The 19,255-nt window shown below is 43.6% G+C and overlaps 2 protein-coding genes across 4 annotated transcripts in view; one reads left to right on the top strand and one right to left on the bottom strand.

Moving 5' to 3' along the window:
• The window catches only part of ANKRD16 (ankyrin repeat domain 16), a 59,423-nt gene extending 55,806 nt beyond the window's left edge, over positions 1 to 3,617 (bottom strand). For both annotated transcript variants that reach the window (XM_073619392.1, XM_073619393.1), the window contains exon 1: positions 3,177 to 3,617. In XM_073619392.1, the coding sequence (XP_073475493.1) occupies positions 3,177 to 3,538 (362 nt within the window). In that variant the 5' untranslated portion in view covers positions 3,539 to 3,617. The remainder of the gene's footprint in view (positions 1 to 3,176) is intronic.
• A 155-nt stretch (positions 3,618 to 3,772) lies between these two features.
• Positions 3,773 to 19,255, top strand: part of FBH1 (F-box DNA helicase 1) — a 116,950-nt gene continuing 101,467 nt past the window's right edge. Inside the window, exons 1-3 of one of the 2 annotated variants that reach the window (XM_073619390.1) lie at positions 3,773 to 3,938; positions 9,286 to 9,444; positions 18,197 to 18,696. In XM_073619390.1, the coding sequence (XP_073475491.1) occupies position 3,938; positions 9,286 to 9,444; positions 18,197 to 18,696 (660 nt within the window). In that variant the 5' untranslated portion in view covers positions 3,773 to 3,937. The remainder of the gene's footprint in view (positions 3,939 to 9,285; positions 9,445 to 18,196; positions 18,697 to 19,255) is intronic. The other variant, XM_073619391.1, reaches the window with a different exon arrangement.

The raw sequence follows: 19,255 nt of genomic DNA, 5'->3' as shown, positions 1-19,255 counted from the left end.
GTAAACCTTAATCTAGGCTTACCTGTAGGTTAAAGTGGTTGTAATGGGTTTACAACCACTTTAAGCCACTAGGTTATATTTATACAATCCCCATTGTTAGATATCAACATGTGTCTGTGCTTTCACAGCGTCCCCCGGCGCTCACGCGACTCCTCGGCTCTCTCCTATCCCGGGCTGACAGCTCCAGCGGGCACGGCCGAGAACTCCCGCTGGCGTCAGCCGGGGAGGAGAGAACCGAAGAGTCACCTGAGCGCCGGGGGACGCTGTGAAATCAGGTAGCAAATGTGTTTTTTTTTTTTTTTTTTAAAAGCACAGACACTAGGACACATGGTCTTATCGAACAGAGGGGATTGTATCAACATAACATTGTTTTGTAGCAGCGGGGAGAGGAGCAGAGCAGCACTAGTGATAGCTGACAGGCAAGGAGAGGGGGGAGAACAGAGGGAGACACTGGAAAGCTGCGGATGACGGAGGCAAGTAAACTGACCACGTTGTCAGGGCTCAGCAGCCATGATAATTTTTTCTTCAGTTTAGGCCGATATGTATTCTTCTATTCTTTTATCATATTTTTGGTAATAAAAAAAAAAAATGATATATATATATTTTGGGTCGATTGACAATTATACAGCAATCAGTGCTATAAAAATGCACTGATTACTGTATAAATGTCGCTGGCAGGAAAAGGGTTAACACTAGGGGGCGATCAAGGGGTTAACTGTGTTCCCCGTGTGTGTTCTAACTGTTGGGGATGAGACCGACTGATTAAAGGAGATGAGAGATCATAGTTCCCAGCTCGTAGGAAATCACAATCTCTCCTCTCCTCACACACACACACGTCCCTGTTCTGGCTCTCGTGCCCACAATCGCTCATGGCCGGCGGTCACGAGCATCGTCACCCCCACTGTGCAGAGGGCGTGCGCGCCTGCTATCCCGCTTAACCACCTCAATACAGGGCATTTTCGCCCCCTTCCTGCCCAAGCCATTTTTCAGCTTTCAGCGCTGTCGCACTTTGAATGACAATTGCGCGGTCATACAACACTGTACCCAAATGAAATTGTTAAAGTTTTTTCCCCACAAATAGAGCTTTCTTTTAGTAGTATTTGATCACCTCTGCGGTTTTTATTTTTTGCGCTATAAACAAAAGAAGAGTGACAAGTTTAAAAAAAAAAACACAATAATTTTGACCTTTTGCGATAATAAATATCCAATTTTTTTTTCTTTAAAACAAATTTTTTCTCAGTTTAGGCCGATATGTATTCTTGTACATATTTTTGGTAAAAAAAAAAAAAAAAAAAAAAAAAAAAAAAAAAAAAAAAAAAAATCGCAATAAGCATATATAGATTGGTTTGCGCAAAAGTTATAGCGTCTACAAAATAGGGGATAGTTTTATAACATTTTTATTTTTTTTTAATTTTTTTACTGGTAATGGCGGCGATCTGCGATTTTTATCGTGACTGCGATATTGCGGCGGACACATCGGACACTTTTGACACATACTTGGGACCATTCACATTTATACAGCGATCCGTGCTATAAAAATGCATTGATTACTGTATAAATGTGACAGGCAGTGAAGGGGTTAACACTAGGTGGTGATCGAGGGGTTAACTGTGTTGCTAGGGGAGTGATTCTAACTGTAGGGGGCGGGGACTCACTAGGGGAGGAGACCGATCGGTGTTCCGCTGTACTGGGAACACACCATCGGTCTCCTCTCCTCTGACAGGACCGTGGATCTGTGTTTACACACACAGATCCATGGTCCTGCTGTGTTACCGGTAATCGCGGGTGCCCGGCGGACATCGCGGCCGCCGGGCACGCGCTCCGGGTGCCTAGTGACACGGCGGGCGCGCGCCCCCGGGTGGCCTAGGAAAGCGAGGACGTCATATGACGTCCGCCCGCAACGAGAGCTGCGCCGCCTGGCCGTCAATTGACGGCCGGCGGTCGGGAAGCAGTTAAAGGGACCGACGTATGGCTACGACTGTTTGTGGGATCGTGCCAACCTGCCACAGTATAATGACAGTGGCTGGTCTGCAAGTGGTTAAAGGAACAGGATCCTTTTTTTTTTTTTTTTTTAGGATAACAAACACTTTAAATACTGCATACCTGGACCACTACTTAAATACCGCATGTACTTCTGTGAATTGACTTTAATGCCTTTCCATGCAGTATTTACTGAGCGTTTTGAGGCAAATGCTGCAAAATAGTATAGTGAATTGACAGTTTTAGGATCCCATGTGAGATCTCTGAAAAATGTGTCTGGACACCTAAATATCGCATGCGGTCTGCTTTAGTGAATGGAGCTCATTGTGTCAAGCTGCACCAAGTGTGCAATAAAGATCATCATACCCAGAGCTCAGTTTATTTAAATCCAAAAGGAAATATTTATATATTGCAGCTTACCAATTCTTAGACATGATCGCTGCATTCGTTTCCTTTTTTTAGGATGTCTTCTACTTTGATCTGGTGATCCAGCCAGTCCTATTTTTCACAGCGCAAACTCTCCAGCAGAATGTATCAGTTTACATGGATAAGACAAACCACTTCACTTCATGCAAAACTTTTATCCCAAAAGGAAAAAAAAAAAAAAAAAACCTCTTTATAAAAGCTGTGAGCTGAAGTTTGGCTTTGATTTATAAGTGGGTCTAAATCTATTCATTTAACACTCCCCTCCTCCAGACTGACAATGCTGTTGTCTGATGTGCCTCCTATCCTTGTTCCTCCAGAGTTGTGTCTCACTAATATAGAAGATACACTATATTACCAAAAGTATTGGGACACCTGCCTTTACATGAACTTTAATAGCATCCCAGTCTTAGTCCGTAGGGTTCAATATTGAGTTGGCCCACCCTTTGCAGCTATAACAGTTTAAACTCTTCTAGGAAGGCTGTCCACAAGGTTTAGGAGTGTGTCTATGGGAATGTTTGACCATTCTTCCAGAAGCCCATTTGTGAGGTCAGGTACTGAAGTGGACGAGAAGGCCTGGCTCACAGTCTCCACTCTAACTCATCCCAAAAGGTGTTCTATCGGGTTGAGCTCAGGATTCTGTGCAGGCCAGTCAAGTTCCTCCACCCCAAACTTGCTCATCCATGTCCTTATGGACCTTGCTTTGTGCAATGAGAACCCCCCCCATAGTATTGGTTGTAATGAGACTGTATGTGTATTGGCGGATCTCTTACCAGTCAGCCTTCTTCAGACAGTCCACCTGTGCCCCCTCCCCCAGCAGGTATAGCAGGCAGTCTCTGTGCCCCATCGATGCCGCCTCATGCAGGGCTCTCTTGTAGTCATTGTTCATTCCCTCCACATCCATAGCCACAACCTCCAGCAGGTAAGTCACTATAGGTAGGTGTCCATGTCTGGCAGCATAGTGTAACAATGTATCCCCGGATTTCCCAAAGTGTTTCCTGGGGATCTCACTGAATAGAGACACGTGTGTGTGCAGATCCTGGAGCTGACACAGCCGACCATCCTGGACGAGTCGGACGATGTGTCTGGCCGATTCACCACTGCATGGATCATCTCCCATGTCCAGGAATGTCATTGGATAGGGGACACCTCCAGTGCTGGCTGTCCTCTTCAGATCACTACTGACACATGGACACCGATCGCTTACACACACATCGACATTCCACTATTATTATACGATGACAGAGCCACGTGACTCACACTGCAGACTTCCCTGACGGGGACCTCCCCCTCCCATCCAATCACAAACTCAGTCAGACAATAAACCACGCCCGTTCAGGGGCGGGTCCGAATGCGTGGAACGCAATCTTTGCCGTGTGCGCATGTGTAGGATGGAACCCTGTATACTTGTTGGAGGGTTCGGTTGGGCGGAGTCAGTGTTCGGTGATGGTGATTGGACGGTGGCGGGCACGATCCAGGAGACATATGGCTGGACTATAATGAGCGGCGGAGCTGCGAATGGATCGCTGAACAAAGTAGGGCCGATCGTGGGGTTCCATGTATTGTGCATATACACCCCCCCAAATGTACCCTATAATACATGTGACTGGGGGCAGGGCCGGATACTTCCACTGTCACTTTCACTATTTGAAGTGACGATTTCCTGTTAGAGCAATAAGGGGGTACAGCATTGAATATTATGTCATATAGAGGCATTTATGTGTTCTGCTACTCTTAGAGTGACTATACACTGTGCAATCTGATTGGACAATCTACAATCAACTATGTCTGGATACAAATTGAAAGTATTGTTTGGGATTGTCCTCATATTATGTGGTTTTCGGTAATACTAAACGAGATTGTACAATCAGATTGTATAGTGTATGTGCAGCTTTAGATGAGCAATAAGGGGAGAGATATCTCATCATCCAAAGCCCAGCACTGTGCTGTCAGAGCTGCAGCTGGTCACAGGCACTTCCATCTTTGTCTGGTCTTCCTTCTGGGTTACATAGTTAGTCTGGTTGAAAAAAGACCATCTAATTTAACCAATAAAAGAGAAAAAATATCATACAATCCCATATACACAATCCTTCACCCACAGTTGTTCCAGAGGAAGGTGAAAAATCCCAGCAAAGCATGATCCAATTTGCTACAGCAGGGGAAAAAATCCTTCCTGATCACCCGAGAGGCAATCAGATTTTCCCTGGATCAACTTTACCTATCAATGTCAGTACCCAGTTATATTATGTACATTTAGGAAAGTATCCAGGCATTTTTTAAAGCAATCTACTGAGCTGGTCAGAACCGCCTCTGGAGGGAGTCTATTCCACATTTTCACAGCTCTTACTGTGAAGAAACCTTTCTGTATTTGGAGATTAAATCTCTTTTTCCTCTAGATGTAAAGAGTGCTCCCTTGTCCTCTGTGATGACCGTAAAGTGAATAACTCAACACCAAGTTCACTATATGGACCCCTTATATATTTATACATGTTGATCTTATCCCCCCTTAATCTCCTCTTCTCAAGAGTGAATAAATTCAGTTCCTCTAATCTTTCCTCATAGCTGATCTCCTCCATGTCTCTTATCAGTTTGGTTGCTCTTCTCTGCACTTTCTCCAGTTCCCCGATTTTGAGAACTGGTGCCCAAAACTGAACGGCATATTCCAGATGAGGTCTTACTAATGATTTGTACAGGGGCAAAATCATATCTCTCTCTCTCTGGAGTCCATACCTCTCCTAATACAAGAAAGGACTTTGCTCAATTTGGAAACCACAGCTTGGCATTGCGTGTTATTATTAAGCTTATGAGCTACCAAAACCCCCAGATCCTTCTCCACCATTGATTCCCTCAGTTAGTATGATGCATGCATATTCTTAGCCCCCAAGTGCATAACTTTACATTTATCAACATTAAACCTCATTTGCCACTCTGTTCGGCTGCTTGAATGGCCGGGCCGCGATGACGTCACTCCCACACATGCATGGAGGTGTTGTAAATGTATTCTGTGCTGTGCATGCGTGGATCAGTGTACATTACCGCTAGAGACCACTGAGGTCTATTTTGTTATAAAAACCCTGCCTGTCAGCATTTTTTTGAAAACTTCTAGTTTAATTCTGCTTCAAAGATTAATTTGCAGCTTGAAAGTGTGCATTTATTATTTTTAGGGATGCGCCGACACCAGTTTTCTCAGGGTGGGTACGAGTACCGATACTTTTCCTCAAGTACTTGTCGATACCCATTACTGATACAAGTAAAAGGATTGAGCCGGCAACTCTGTAGTCCATTTAGCGATTTTAATGGTTGGTTACAAAAAGGGACGAGCGAAGCAACTGACGCGTTTTGCCAATAGCCTTAGTCGTGCTACGACTAAGGCTGTTGCCAAAAACGCGTCAGCTGTTTTGCTTGTCCCTTTTTTTAACTGACCATTAAAATCGCTATATGGACTACAGAGTTGCCGGCTCAATCCTTTTACTTGTTTCTGTTGTAGTTTGTAAGGACACACTGAGCCTGAATTCCTAAATAAGGATCTTGCAAATTGGACTGGGAGTTCCCCACTGTGTGCGCTGTCTCTCTTCAAACTTACCAATTACTGATACCTTTAGTTAAAAAAAAAAAAAAAAAAAAAAAACAACTTTCTGATGGGACTTTATAGGGCAATGACTCCAGAAATAGTGTATGCAAAAAATGAAATATAAAAATATATAGTTTAATACAAATTCTAAAAAACATCAGTACATGGAGATTTATATCAAAATTGCATATTCAATTGGATGTCATAGAAAGGAGAACATATCAAACCACCATTTACAGCACTCATGTGCCATTGTACAGAGTGAAGCTCTACGCGTTTCAAGGTTTTTGGCAAAATTCCTCTTCATGAGGAACAAGTGGTGTAGAAATCTATGCAATCTACAATTTATAAAGATATGAGTAAGTACAAAGTATCTACATACATAAATTGGGACACAAAAGATTTTTGTCCATAGACAAGCACTATACAACTTTGAAAAAACAGTATTTACTGACCATGTATATACTCATATAGGTGCACTGATGTTTTACATCAGGGGTGGACACCAAAGGGAGGAAAAAAACAAACAAGGATAGAAATGGCTGCGCCGAACACACAATGCACCATATAGGAAGGGATGGATGCAAACACGTCCACCAGAGAGTGGAGGCCAAAAAAAGGGGAGCAGATAAGTGGGAGAAGAATCCGACCCAAAGCCCGAAAATCCAGCGATGTGAAAACTCCAGGTCTGTTGGAATCATAAGAACAAGCATAAATAAGACTACACATCATATTAGAAACGCCAAATACATTGCATGTGCAAACAAAATAGGCACATGTCAATTAGGAGATAAAACATAATAAATGAACAGTAAATGCCAAACATACCTCACTGGGGGGTCACCGGTGGACAAGGGGCTGAAGTTTTAGATTGGATCCAAAAATGAGGGGACCCAAGTCGATAAAGGGTGGTATTCTGACCAAGGCTCTAATCTATAATTAAGATAGAATATTATATAAATAGAATATTATATAAAATAGTTTCAAGCCTTTATATTTAATTTTAGATAAAGGCCAATAGAATATTCTATTTATCTTAATTGCCGGATTTTCGGGTTTCGGGTCGGATTCTTCTCCCACTTATCTGCTCCCCTTTTTTTGGCCTCCACTCTCTGGTGGACGTGTTTGCATCCATCCCTTCCTATATGGTGCATTGTGTGGTCGGCGCAGCCATTTCTATCCTTGTTTGTTTTTTTCCTCCCTTTGGTGTCCACCCCTGATGTAAAACATCAGGGCACCTATATGAGTATATACATGGTCAGTAAATACTGTGTTTTCAAAGTTGTATAGTGCTTGTCTATGGACAAAAATCTTTTGTGTCCCATTTTGTGTATGCAGATACTTTGTACTTACTCATATCTTTATAAATTGTAGATTGCATAGATTTCTATACCACTTGCTCCTCATGAAGAGGAATTATGCCAAAAACCTCGAAACGTGTAGAGCTTCACTCTGTACAATGGCACATGAGTGCTGTAAATGGTGGTTTGATATGTTCTCCTTTCTATGACATCAATTGAATATGCTGTTTTGATATACATCTCCATGTACTGATGTTTTTTAGAATTTGTATTAAACTATATATTTTTTATATTTCATTGTCTGCATACACTATTTGTTGGAGTCATTGCACTATAAAGTCCCGTCAGAGGGTTTTGTTGCTTTTTTGATGTGCTATTGGGGATGTGGGCAATCTCTCCTATCTCCCCACTAGAGCTGAACTACCTTTTTTTTAATTTATTTCTTAAAAAACAAAATGAATGCAAAGAATGAATGCAAATCACATGAAAAGAATCGCATGTGATTTGAACAGTAATGCGGTGCAATTTCAGTGTGAATTGCATTCCGTTTTTCTCCCCCCTTCTGTCTGTACCCAGGCTGAAGTCACTATGACAAGCCTGGGCTTACACAAGGGCGGTGCAGGAAACCGCATCTGATTTTGGATAGGAATTGCACCGCATTCCTGTTCAAATTACATGCGATTCTTTGCAGTGAGATTTGTGGCATTCATTTTTGTATTGGCTCAAATCACACCGGTATCAGCGTTTTTGCATGAGTACAAATGCCTAGTATTTGCACCGGTATTGGTGCCACCCTGATTATTGTAATTATTTACTTTCGTAAATGAGCAATCGGTGGGCCACGGGTGCAGTGCCAGGCTCCTGCAGACTCTTTATCCAGCTTCTTGTCCATACTGAGGTGTAGACCTTCCGTTACTGAGTTTGATGGAGTGTCAATTGACTGCGAGCGTGGTACTCATATTTTTATTTTTTTTTTTTTTGTTTCATTAAAGAGGAGCTTCAGTCGCTTTTCACCTCTTTCTAACCAATGACACTGCAATGCTCCTAGTTCACTCCCTGGTCATCTCTCGCCTCGACTACTGCAACTCTCTCCTCACGGGATCACCTTTAAAGTATCCTATCGCTTTCAGCCAAGGAGGTTGCCATCTTTGCCTTTGTTTAATCTACAACTGCCATAATGCTGCACATGTGATTAGTTATGACACCAGTCATTGGATGGTTTGACAGTTTGGTTTAGAGCACAACCAATGGGAGTGTTACATTTACGTCACGTGCCGGAAATGAAACTGTTTTACGGATGTGTTTACTTCCACTTTAAATAGTCTATATCCCCTTCAGTCCATCATGAATGCTGCTGCCAGACTCCTCCACCACCTTACCAACCGTTCCGTGTCTGCTACTCCTCTGTCAATCGCTCCCCTGGCTTCGCCCAACTAATTGAATTAAAAATACTAACAATACCTTACCAAATCCCTCCACATCTCTGCCCCATCTATATCACTAACCTAGCCTCATACCAACCTAATCGTTCTTTGTTCCTCCCAAGACCTACTGCTCTCTAGCTCCCTGGTCACCTCCTCCCATGCTCGCCTCCAGGACTTTTCCCAAGCCTCTCCCATCCTATGGAACTCCCTGCCCCAATCTGTCCGACTATCTTCTACTCTGTTTGCTTTTAGATGATCCCTGAAATCCCTTTTTTTTTTCAGAGAAGCCTATCCTGTCCACACCTAACAACTGTACTTTTATTTTCTCCATTATCTCATCCTCCACAGTTATTACCTTTTTGTATCACTTGACCTTCCCTCCTAGATTGTAAGTTCTAATGAGCAGGGCCCTCTGAATCCTCCTGTATTGAATTGTATTGTAATTGTACTGTCTGCCCTCATGTTAAAAAGCGCTGTGCAAACTGTTGGCGCTATATAAATCCTGTATTATAACAATAATAATAATACATGAAGTTGTACTGACTTTCAGTCAAAAACATTTATATATTTATTTTTTATCATATAGTGAAAAGGCGGAAGCATCTTACAGAGTGGGATTGTCGAGAATTGGCCCAGAGCAGAGAGGGTTCATGTTCTCTCACTCAACCATTTTATCAATGGAGAGTCAGCAAGGATGTAAACAAAGGCCTATATCCTCGTAGTAGGAGCAAGTCATGGCCCAGAGGTAGGACTTACCACCTGTTAAAGCAGTTGTATTAAAATAATAAATATATTCTACTTACTTGCTCTTCTGGGGTCTCCCACTAGCGCTGTCTGCTCCTCCTCTTCTCTGAGTTCCCCCCCATAACAAGCTGTATGCTGTGGGGGCAAGAGCAGCACTGAGCCAGGCTGTGTGCATCCACAGACATGCACAGCGAGGCCCAGCCCCACCCCCTGTTACCTTCTCCCAGGATTTGACTGCAGGAGGAGCTAATGTGGGGCACAGCGCTGGATCAGAAGAAGAGCCAGGTAAGTATTTAAGGGGGAGGGGAGCTGATCATGGAGAGAATGCATTAAAGTGATACTAAAGTCTCTCTCTTTTTTTCCCCTTAAAAATAACAAACATGTTATACATACTTGCTCTGTAAAGTGGTTTTGCACAGAGCAGCCCAGATCCTCCTCTTCTCAGGTCCCTCTTCTGCACTCCTGGCCCCTCCCTCCTGACTGCCCCCACAGCAAGCAGCTTGCTATGGGGGCACCCGAGCCAAGTCACAGCTCCCTGTGGCCATTCAGACACAGAGCCATGGCTAGGCCCCAAGCCCTCTCCCCTCATTGGTTCACTGACTTTTACAGCAGCGGGAGCCAATGGCGCTCCGCTGCTGCCTCACCCAATAAGGAGGGAGAGTCCCGGGCAGCAGAGTCTCTCCTGCAACATCACTGGATAGAGATGGGGCTCAGGTAAGTATTCGGGGGGCTGCTGCACACAGAAGGCATTTTTATCTTAATGCATTTGAATGCATTAAGATAAACCTTCTGCCTTTACAATCACTTTAAGGTAAACAAACTTAATGCCTTTAGAACCACTTTTAAAGTGGTAGTAAACCGCAAAAAAAGAAAACAATCTTCTCCAAGCAATTCAAAAGCATAATGTGCTCATTCATATGCCTTGTATGCGAGCACATTATGGAAGACCTACCTAAAAGTGAAGCCCTCCAGTAGTGCGGTGTCACCGCTGACAGGGATTCCATCTTCACTAGTGATGGGCTCGGGTTTGTTCGGATCGAAGCCGTCACTGCACACTGCCAATCATAAGCAGTGAGGTGTTTCCCGATCGGCAGCTGCACATACACACGCGGCCTATGATCGGTGGTGTGCAGTGTAGGCTTCCTAGCAGGTTTCGATCCGAACACGACCAAGCCCATCGCTAATCTTAACCACTTCCCAACTGGGCCTATTTTGGCACTCCTCCTACATGTAAAAAAAACATTTTTTTTGCTAGAAAATTACTCAGGACCCCCAAACATTATATATGTTCTTTAGCAGACACCCTAGGGAATAAAATGGTGGTCGTTGAAACTTTTTATGTCGCTCGGTATTTGCGCAACAACTTTTCAAACACGTTTAAAAAAAAAATAACAGTAAAGTTAGCCCAATTTTTTTTTGTATAATGTGAAAGATGATGTTACGCCAAGTAAATGGATACCCAACATGTCACGCTTTAAAATTGCGCACCCTCATGGAATGGCGCCAAACTTCGGTATTTAAAAATCTCCATAGGCAACACTTTAAAAATGTTTACAGAGGAGGTCTAATGCTAGAATTGTTGCTCTCGCTCTAATGCACGCGGCGATATCTCACATGTGTGGTTTGAACGGCGTTTACATATGTGAGCTGGACTTGCGTGTGTGTTCGTTTCTGTGCGCAAGCACACAGGGACGGGGGCGCTTTAAAAATTTTAACTTTCTCTTAAATTTTTTTTGATCACTTTTATTCCTATTACAAGGAATGTAAACATCCCTTGACATCCTTTGTAATAGGAATGGTGCATGACAGGTCCTCTTTATGGAGAGATGTGGGGTCTATAAGACCCCACATCTCTCCTCCAGGCTGATGAGCATGTGTATAGAAAAAAAATGAATGATCCCATGCTTTCCAGCCACGATTGCGGCTTTGTTTACAACCGCGGCACGGGCTTCCCGTCATAGAGATGAAATCTCTATGCTCCTCATCCGGTAGATTCTTTCTCTGGGTCCCCGATGGCACCGGAGACCCCAGAGAAGCGCGGGAGGGGGGCGTCCCCCCCATTGCCTGTAAGAACGATCAAGTGCTTGAAACCCCAAAGCAACCAGCCGAAGTTCCCCCCGCTTCAGCCCCAGTGGAGGATGACGAATTGGGGGGGGGGGGGACTCAGATTCTTTGGAGCAACTAAGGTTAACAGAGTCATCCAAAGATACTTCGAGCCAGGGGACAAGATCACCTAGATACAGGCTCTTGCTCGAGGAGGTGGACGCCTTATTGGGGGTTATTTACGAGACGCTAGATATTAAAAAAGAGCAGGCCTTATTGTCTCTACGTGACCAGATGTACCAGACCCTGAAAGAGGACCAAGGCAGGGTATTTCTGGTCCACAACGCACTGTCCGACTCTTTTAAAAAGGAATGAGTGGAGCCGGAGAAAAAATTATTTTTCCTAAAAAGTCTGAAGTGGAGATTCCCCGTCAGTGAGGATTTTGCTTGTATTTGGAACAAAGTGCCCAAATTGGATGCAGCCCTTTCAGAATGCGCAAAATCTACAGACCTAGCATTTGAGGACATGGGGGTTCTTAGAGAACCCATGGACAAGAGGATGGAGGTACTGCTAAAACGGTCATGGGAAGTAGTCATTACAAATTTAAAACCAGCAATGGCTACAACAGTAATGGCTCGTAATTTGGAACCAGGAAGGTCATTTTAGATTCCCTTCCCATGCTGCATAAGGCGGCAGGTTATATGGCAGACGCTTCTGCAGAGTCAGTCAAGCTGTCGGCAAAGGCCGCAGCCCTAGTGAATTCTTCTCGCAGGGCTCTATGGGTAAAATCCTGGTCGGGGGACCCGGCCTCAAAAGTAAGGCTTTGTGGCATCCCATTTGAGGGAGACCTCTTGTTTGGACAAGATCTATAGAAAGTGTTAAACCGAACTGCTGACAAGAAAAAGCTTTTCCTATTAAAAATTAGAAGGCGACTGGAAAACATCTTTTTTTTTTCGTCCCCAAAGACAAGGGGTGTCACAGGGGCAGACCCCTAAAGGGTCAACCTCTAAGAAACAGTGGGAAAGGGGGAAGCAGAAAGGTATCCTGTTTTCCTCTCCTAAGAAAACCACCAAATCCCAATGACTTAGTCCCTTGGGGGAAAATACTACCCCAAATGCGTTTATACTGAGGATAATCGGGGAAGGCTACCGAACCCAGTTCAAGGGCACTCCGTTCGTAACCACGCCTCCCAAGGACCCTAAGAAGACGACAGCTTTGTTGTCACAAATTGGTGACTTGATAGACCAGCGGGTTCTTATACCGTGCCACTGCGAGAAATAAATCAGGGTTTCTATTCTCTTCGTGGTACGAAAACCGTTGGGCAAATTCCACTTAATATTGAACTTGAAGTCACTGAACAAATGGGTGATCTACAAGAAGTTTCGGATGGAAACCATCTTTACGGTGAAGTAAATTCTTCCCCCAGATTGCTTCAAGGCTTTCCTCGATCTGAGGAATGCTTATCTGCACATTGCGATCCACAAAGAATCCTCAAAAGTTTTTGAGGGTGGCTATCAAGTGGGGAAAAAAGGTCCGACATCTCCAATTCAGGGCCCTGCCATTCAGCCTATCCTCATCCCCAGGATTTTTATGAAAGTCCTGGCAGGGGCACTGGCCCCTCAGACTGAAAGGAATCTCAGTCATCCCATACTTGGACGACCTTTTATTTTTTTTGCACCCTCCGCGCTCCAATTACAAGGAGATCTGCGGTTGGCCATTTCCTTTCTGGAAAAGCTGGGGTGGTTGATAAACAGGGAGAAATCGAACTTAACCCCGACACAGGCCTTACAGTACTTAGGGTTCTTGGTGAACTCGGTGACACAGAAGATCTATCTTAAAGAGGAGCAAGTAGAAGAGGTAAAGGCGACAGCAGCCTTTTTTCAGAACAATCTGGTGGTTTCCATCCGTTCAGCCATGTCGAGTCTAGGTCTCCTGGCAGCAACAATCCCAGCAGTACCATGGGCAAGGGCCCATTTGATGTGTCTCCAGACCAATATCCTGAGCAGCTGGGACAGGGAGCAGGAATCGCTGGACACGACTTTCCGCCTATCTCTAAAGACTAAGAGGTCTCTGTGGTGGTGGAGGGACGAAGAGAACCTCATGCAGGGTCTACTATGGTCTCTTCCAGTGTCTGTCCGTATCACCACGGATGCCAGTGGCTGGGGGACCCAAGAGTAGTCCAAGGGCGTTGGGAGAAAATGCAGTCCCAAAGATCAGCCAACTGGAGGGAGTTGCAAGCAATCTGGGAAGCGTGGAGGGCATTCGCCAAAGAGCTGAAAGGTCACCACGTACAAGTCCTCTCGGACAGTGTGGTAACGTCTCTTATTTAAACAAACAAGGGGGAACACTGTGTCCGTCCTTAATCAGACTGGCGAGCGCCATCTTTTCTTGGGCTCAGAGAAACCTAAGGTCAATATCCGCCGTCCATCTAAAGGGAGTGGAAAATCATCTGGTGGACTTTCTGAGCCAACACCAAGTGTACGTGTCAGGATGGTCACTAAACAGGGAAGTCTTCCAGCTAGTGACAGAGAAATGGGGCCTTCCAGAGGTGGACTTGTTCGCCAACAAATCGAATGCCAAGGTTCCAGTGTAAATCTTGCTGGAAAGAGAAGTAGGGGCCAAGGGGATTGACGCCTTGGCCCAGAATTAGGCATCTCACCTATGCTACACCCCCCCCCCCCCCCCATTCAAACTTCTTCCCCTGGTCCTGAGAAAGTTTGTTCAAGAGCGCAGCACAATAATCCTAGTGGTCCCGTATTGGCTGAAGGGGCCTTGGTTTTCCACACTGTTGAGCCTTGCAGAAGTCTTCCTCTCATGCTGCCCAAGAGGAAGAATCTGATCTGGTCTCAGGGCCCAGTCATCTTCCAAAAAATACAGACCCTGAAATTGTCAGCTTGGTGTCTGAGGAAAGCCTCCTGAAGTCTGCTGTACCCAATGACAGGTTGACTTGGCCTTGTGTTTTGGATCATTGTCATGTTGGAATGTCCAAGTATGTCCCATACGCAGCTTCCTGGCTGATGAATGCAAATGTTCCTCCAGTATTTTTTGATAACATAATGCATTCCTCTTGCCAACAATTTTGACCAAATTTCCTGTGCCTTTGTAGCTCACACATCCCCAAAACATCCGTACCTTTCATCACAGGCTTTGTTGACTCCTCTCCAAATGTAGAGTTTAAGGTTGTGGCCAAAAAGCTCAATTTTGGTCTCATCACTCCAAATGACTTTGTGCAAGAAAGGTTTGAGGCTTGTCTCTGTGCTGTTTGGCGTATTGTAAATGGGATATTTTGTGGAAGTTGCATAGTAATGGCTTTCTTGTATTTTAAAATCAATGAAACCTATATTACTTTTATCACTATAGCTCTTTTTTTTATTTTTTTTATTTATTTATAGGGGATTCCATTACGGTAACATATAGTAGTTTTCTGCAGCCAGCAAATTGTTTGTTTTTTTTGTTTTTTTTTTGTTTTTTTGTTCTTACAGATTCCTATTGACATAATGATACAACTCTAAAAATATTAATAAATCAATACATTCATTTTTTCAATTCTAGTAGTGCAAGTACTTGGATTTGAGCTGGTATTGGTCTCTTGCAGTCCCGGTATAGCAGAGTAGGCAAATGAGAGGATGGAGCAAATTGGTTTATGTGCTGACAAGAAGCATGCTTATAGGAGGAGAAAGATTAGCTCATCACGGTTGTGCTGCACCTTTCACTGTCTAGTAACAGGCTGGCGTGAGTCCAGAATAACCTGGGCTCAGAAGATTAGGTTGAATGGTGCTGGCTATTAGTGGGGGGATCTTTGAATCAAAGCTAAATATTGCAGCAGAAGCTATTATTTTTAAAAGGGCTATTCATTTTTATGTTTTTATTTTTGGCTGTAGTTCTGCTTTAACCTCCCTGGCGGTATGATTATTTCGGATTTTAGGTGCTGAAAGCGGTACCATTATTTTGCATGGAAATTTGGCGTTTTATATTGTAGGTCTGTAAATCTTAACAATAACACACTTAAATCTGTCCAAACCAGAGTCTAGTAGATATCCCGGGTATGATAAAGTTTGAAACACAAAAACATAAATTATAATATAATAAATAAAAATAAATAATTAAAAAAAAAAAATAGTAATAAAATAAATTTCCCCACAATTCACTATCGCTCAATTCTGCAAGTGTTCTAATTTACTATCGCTGTTTTCTAGCTGGTCTAAAGCCACTTTTGACATAAAGGGACACTTTTTGGTTGCTATGGACAATCTCCAGTTTCCAGGCAGAAAGAACAGTGTATATCATGTAAAACTGCATGCAGGGCATGGGACAAAGCACTGGGGACAAAAGGGATGTGAAATCATTTCATACAGTACTGTAATCTGTAAGATTACAGTACTGTATGTGTTATGATTTTTACTTTTTTTTTTATTTGCCGCCAGGCTCCGCCCCAGTGCGTTGCGCCGCTCGCAGGGAACGGAGCCTGGCACGGAGAGGCTTCGGAGGAGGACGGAGCCCTCGGACACTGCGGGTGTTATCGCAGGATCCCGGGGACAAGGTTAGTAACGCCGCCCCAGGATCCTGCAATGCGATCCCGAGTGTGGCTCGGGGTTACCGCTAATGGTACTGAATTTTAACCCCGAGCCACACTCGGGAAAACCGCCAGGGAGGTTAATGAGACACATGATTTTCCCCTGCTGAACCTGCATGAATAAAGTGGTTTAAACCCCATATAGGCAGTGAAGTCATACAGCACACAGGAACAGAGCTGAAGCTGTCAATCTGCTGGAGGTCCCTCCCCTGTCACCATTTTTCTCTTTATGTCGGGAAAATTTGTCATAAGTGACTCATGCTTATAGCAGAGGAATGAGACAGCGGACAGAAATTACACTTGGCGCTCTGGATTGAGACATGTACACACTATAGAGATATATGCTTTTATTCAGATTTCATGCCTGAGGTTTACAACCACTTTAGCCCCATAACATGTCATTGGATGAGTTACAATGCTATGGTCTACTTAAAGGATTGCTGCAGGTCTCCTTTAAACGTCATTCACATGTTCATATGCGTATTTCCTGCATGGATTGTAGGTTCCTGCTGGCAGAGCTAGCAGAAGATCCTGCTTAAAATATGCGGCTAAAGTACTCACTTTTAGACGCGTATAATTCTTCTACTGACTTTACACATATATGCGTTCATGTGCATTTACATGGGAAAAATCTATAGATCTGTACGGCCCCGGGTGCAGCAGTGTACCACTTGTTGTGTGCGACGCACGTTTTCGTTTGTAGACACAATTGATTTCTACAGTACTGCATTTAGATGCATACTGTACAGTTTTGTATGCATCCAAACAGAGTGCTTTAAGATGTCCATGTGAATAAAAGTGGTTCTAAAGGCTTAAAGTGGATGTAAACCCGAATTTATTTTTTTTTTTATGTCATACTGTATAAGAGTATAAGATTTCCTATCATTTGAGCCCAGTCTTGCCACACAGAGTTAATCCATCTCTGAGCAATCCTCTTTTATTGTTCAGTGAGAAAAATCTTGACAAACTGAGAAAAACTTTGTCAAATCCTCCCCCTTGCTGTGAGTGACAGGTGATTTACATCTCGTGCACCAGCCTAAGACACATGCAGTATTTTTTAATTCCCTCCCCCACTCCTTTCTTCAGCAGCTCTGCAAGGATTGGCCATGATTTGGCATGCTGAAGTCATGTGGTTACTTTCCTGTCTTTTCACTGGATGTTAGAGATCATAGCAGAAGTTCAGTTTTAGAAATACACAGGAGAAAATGCATATTTACAAGGGGAGTGTAGAGGTGGGCGGGGAGTCTACTGACATCACTACTCCACCCACCAAGCTCCAGACAACAGACCCGCCCACAGAATATGCAGTTTTTCGGGGCTCATAACAGACAGAGGGGAGACATTTGACAGGTAAAGATACATGCAGGAGGCATGTATATCCCTATAGATAACCCCTATGGCAGTAGTTTAGAAAGGATGACATTGGGTTTACATCCACTTTAAGGAATTTTACCTTAAAGTGGATGTAAACCCTCACATGTACCCAGTGAAGTGAACAGTCTCAGATGATACACAGAGATAAAACAAATCTTCCTACATAAGTTTTACATGTATATCTGCTGTCTTCAGCTTTCTACACTCTTTCAAAAGTGCAGATCATGTTAAAATACTTTCTTTATCTTTCAGCAGTACACAGGGAAGGGTGGAGAGACTGCCCTTACACTGTGTGAGAGATGATTGGAGGAAAGGCACTGGTCACAGTCCATTAAAACTACAAGTCTGTCTGCTGCAGTGGCAGATGGTACTTTATTTATTCACAGATTTCTGTGAATAATGACTTGGTTGTGAAGGCAGCAACTGCGGGGGAGAGGAACTCCTGCCAGCTGTCATAGGGAATGGGTGTTGAAGCCTGGGGGGGAACATGTTACACACTAACATGTAACTGGTTCAGGTGTATGTATCCTTTAATATTATATCATGATAACCTGATTGCATGGTGCAGCATTTGTTGGCTTTAGGTTGCAGTGAGGAGCAATGCAAACAGAGCTGGCGTTAAAATAAAATGCAAAAGCTGGGTATATTGTGCACTTTTGCACATCTGAATCCTTAAAGTTAAGAATCCCCACGTGACATTGGGCATTTAAGTAAATTTTGTGCCTTTTTTAAAAATGTATTTGTGAATTTTCTCTTGATATAGGCACTTCAAGAACTGCTAGTGTGAATAGTTCAGTGACTTGTACAGATCTCGCATGTCCCAAATCTAATAGCAGCCACACAGCTGAAATGGACGGAGAAGACGAAGCATTATTCTCTGGTCATATAGATGAGGATGTGGCTATGTTTGATGGGACGGACTGTTCTCCTAAACCCGCTTCAAATCGAAAACGCCCTTTTTCATCTTTGGAATGTTGGAGCCAAGACCCAAATATAGATCCTTCAGGAGAAGAAGCTATGTCTTCCAGTGATTTTTTCGAAGAAGAGGACGATGATGAAATGGGTCACCTGTTGGATTCACTTTCTGATTCACACTATGGACTCCTCGGAGTAACTGGAGATAGCAGTCAGTCATATGACCTAATAAGCCAGTTTCCTACTGAACTCTTGCAGCATATTTTTGGTTTCCTTCCTATTGAGGACCTGTACCAGAATGTGAGCTTCGTCTGCAAGGAATGGAAGGCAATAGTTGATGATGTATTGGTTTGTATCAATCTTTTTTCCATACTTTAATATAAAATGCCTTGTTTAGTCCTAAAGTACATTGATTTTTCTAAATTCTTGCTTACAAAAGTAACTGGGAACCTGCAGGTAGAGAACTTTCTCTGTAATTGCATGTTTAGGGTCTTAAATGGGCAAGAGGTTTCGTGTTTTAAAGTGATTTTAAAGTTTTGTTTTTATTTTTTTTAAATAACAGAAATGTCATACTTGCCTGCTTTGTGCAATGGTTTTGCACAGAGCAGCCCCGATCCTCCTCGACTTGGATCCCTGAGTGCCCCCATTGCAATCCGTTCCTAGGGGACACTCATGGATGATGCAAGTCGGCTCTGTGTGTCTATAATGCCGCGTACACACGACCGGACTTTACGGCATACTTGGTCTGGCAGACCAGAATCCGTCGGACAATTCGATCGTGTGTGGGCTCCAGCGGACTTTTTTTTTTCCCCAAAAGTTCAATGGACCTAGAAATGAAACATGTTTCAAATCTTTCTGACAGACTCGAGTCCAGTCGAAAAGTCCACTCGTCTGTATGCTAGTCCGA

Source organism: Aquarana catesbeiana, linkage group LG03 (assembly GCF_042186555.1).
Source record: "Aquarana catesbeiana isolate 2022-GZ linkage group LG03, ASM4218655v1, whole genome shotgun sequence".
Lineage (NCBI taxonomy): Eukaryota > Metazoa > Chordata > Amphibia > Anura > Ranidae > Aquarana > Aquarana catesbeiana.
The sequence above is the reverse complement of the archived record's forward strand: the minus strand, read 5'-3'. Positions and strand labels throughout refer to the sequence as shown.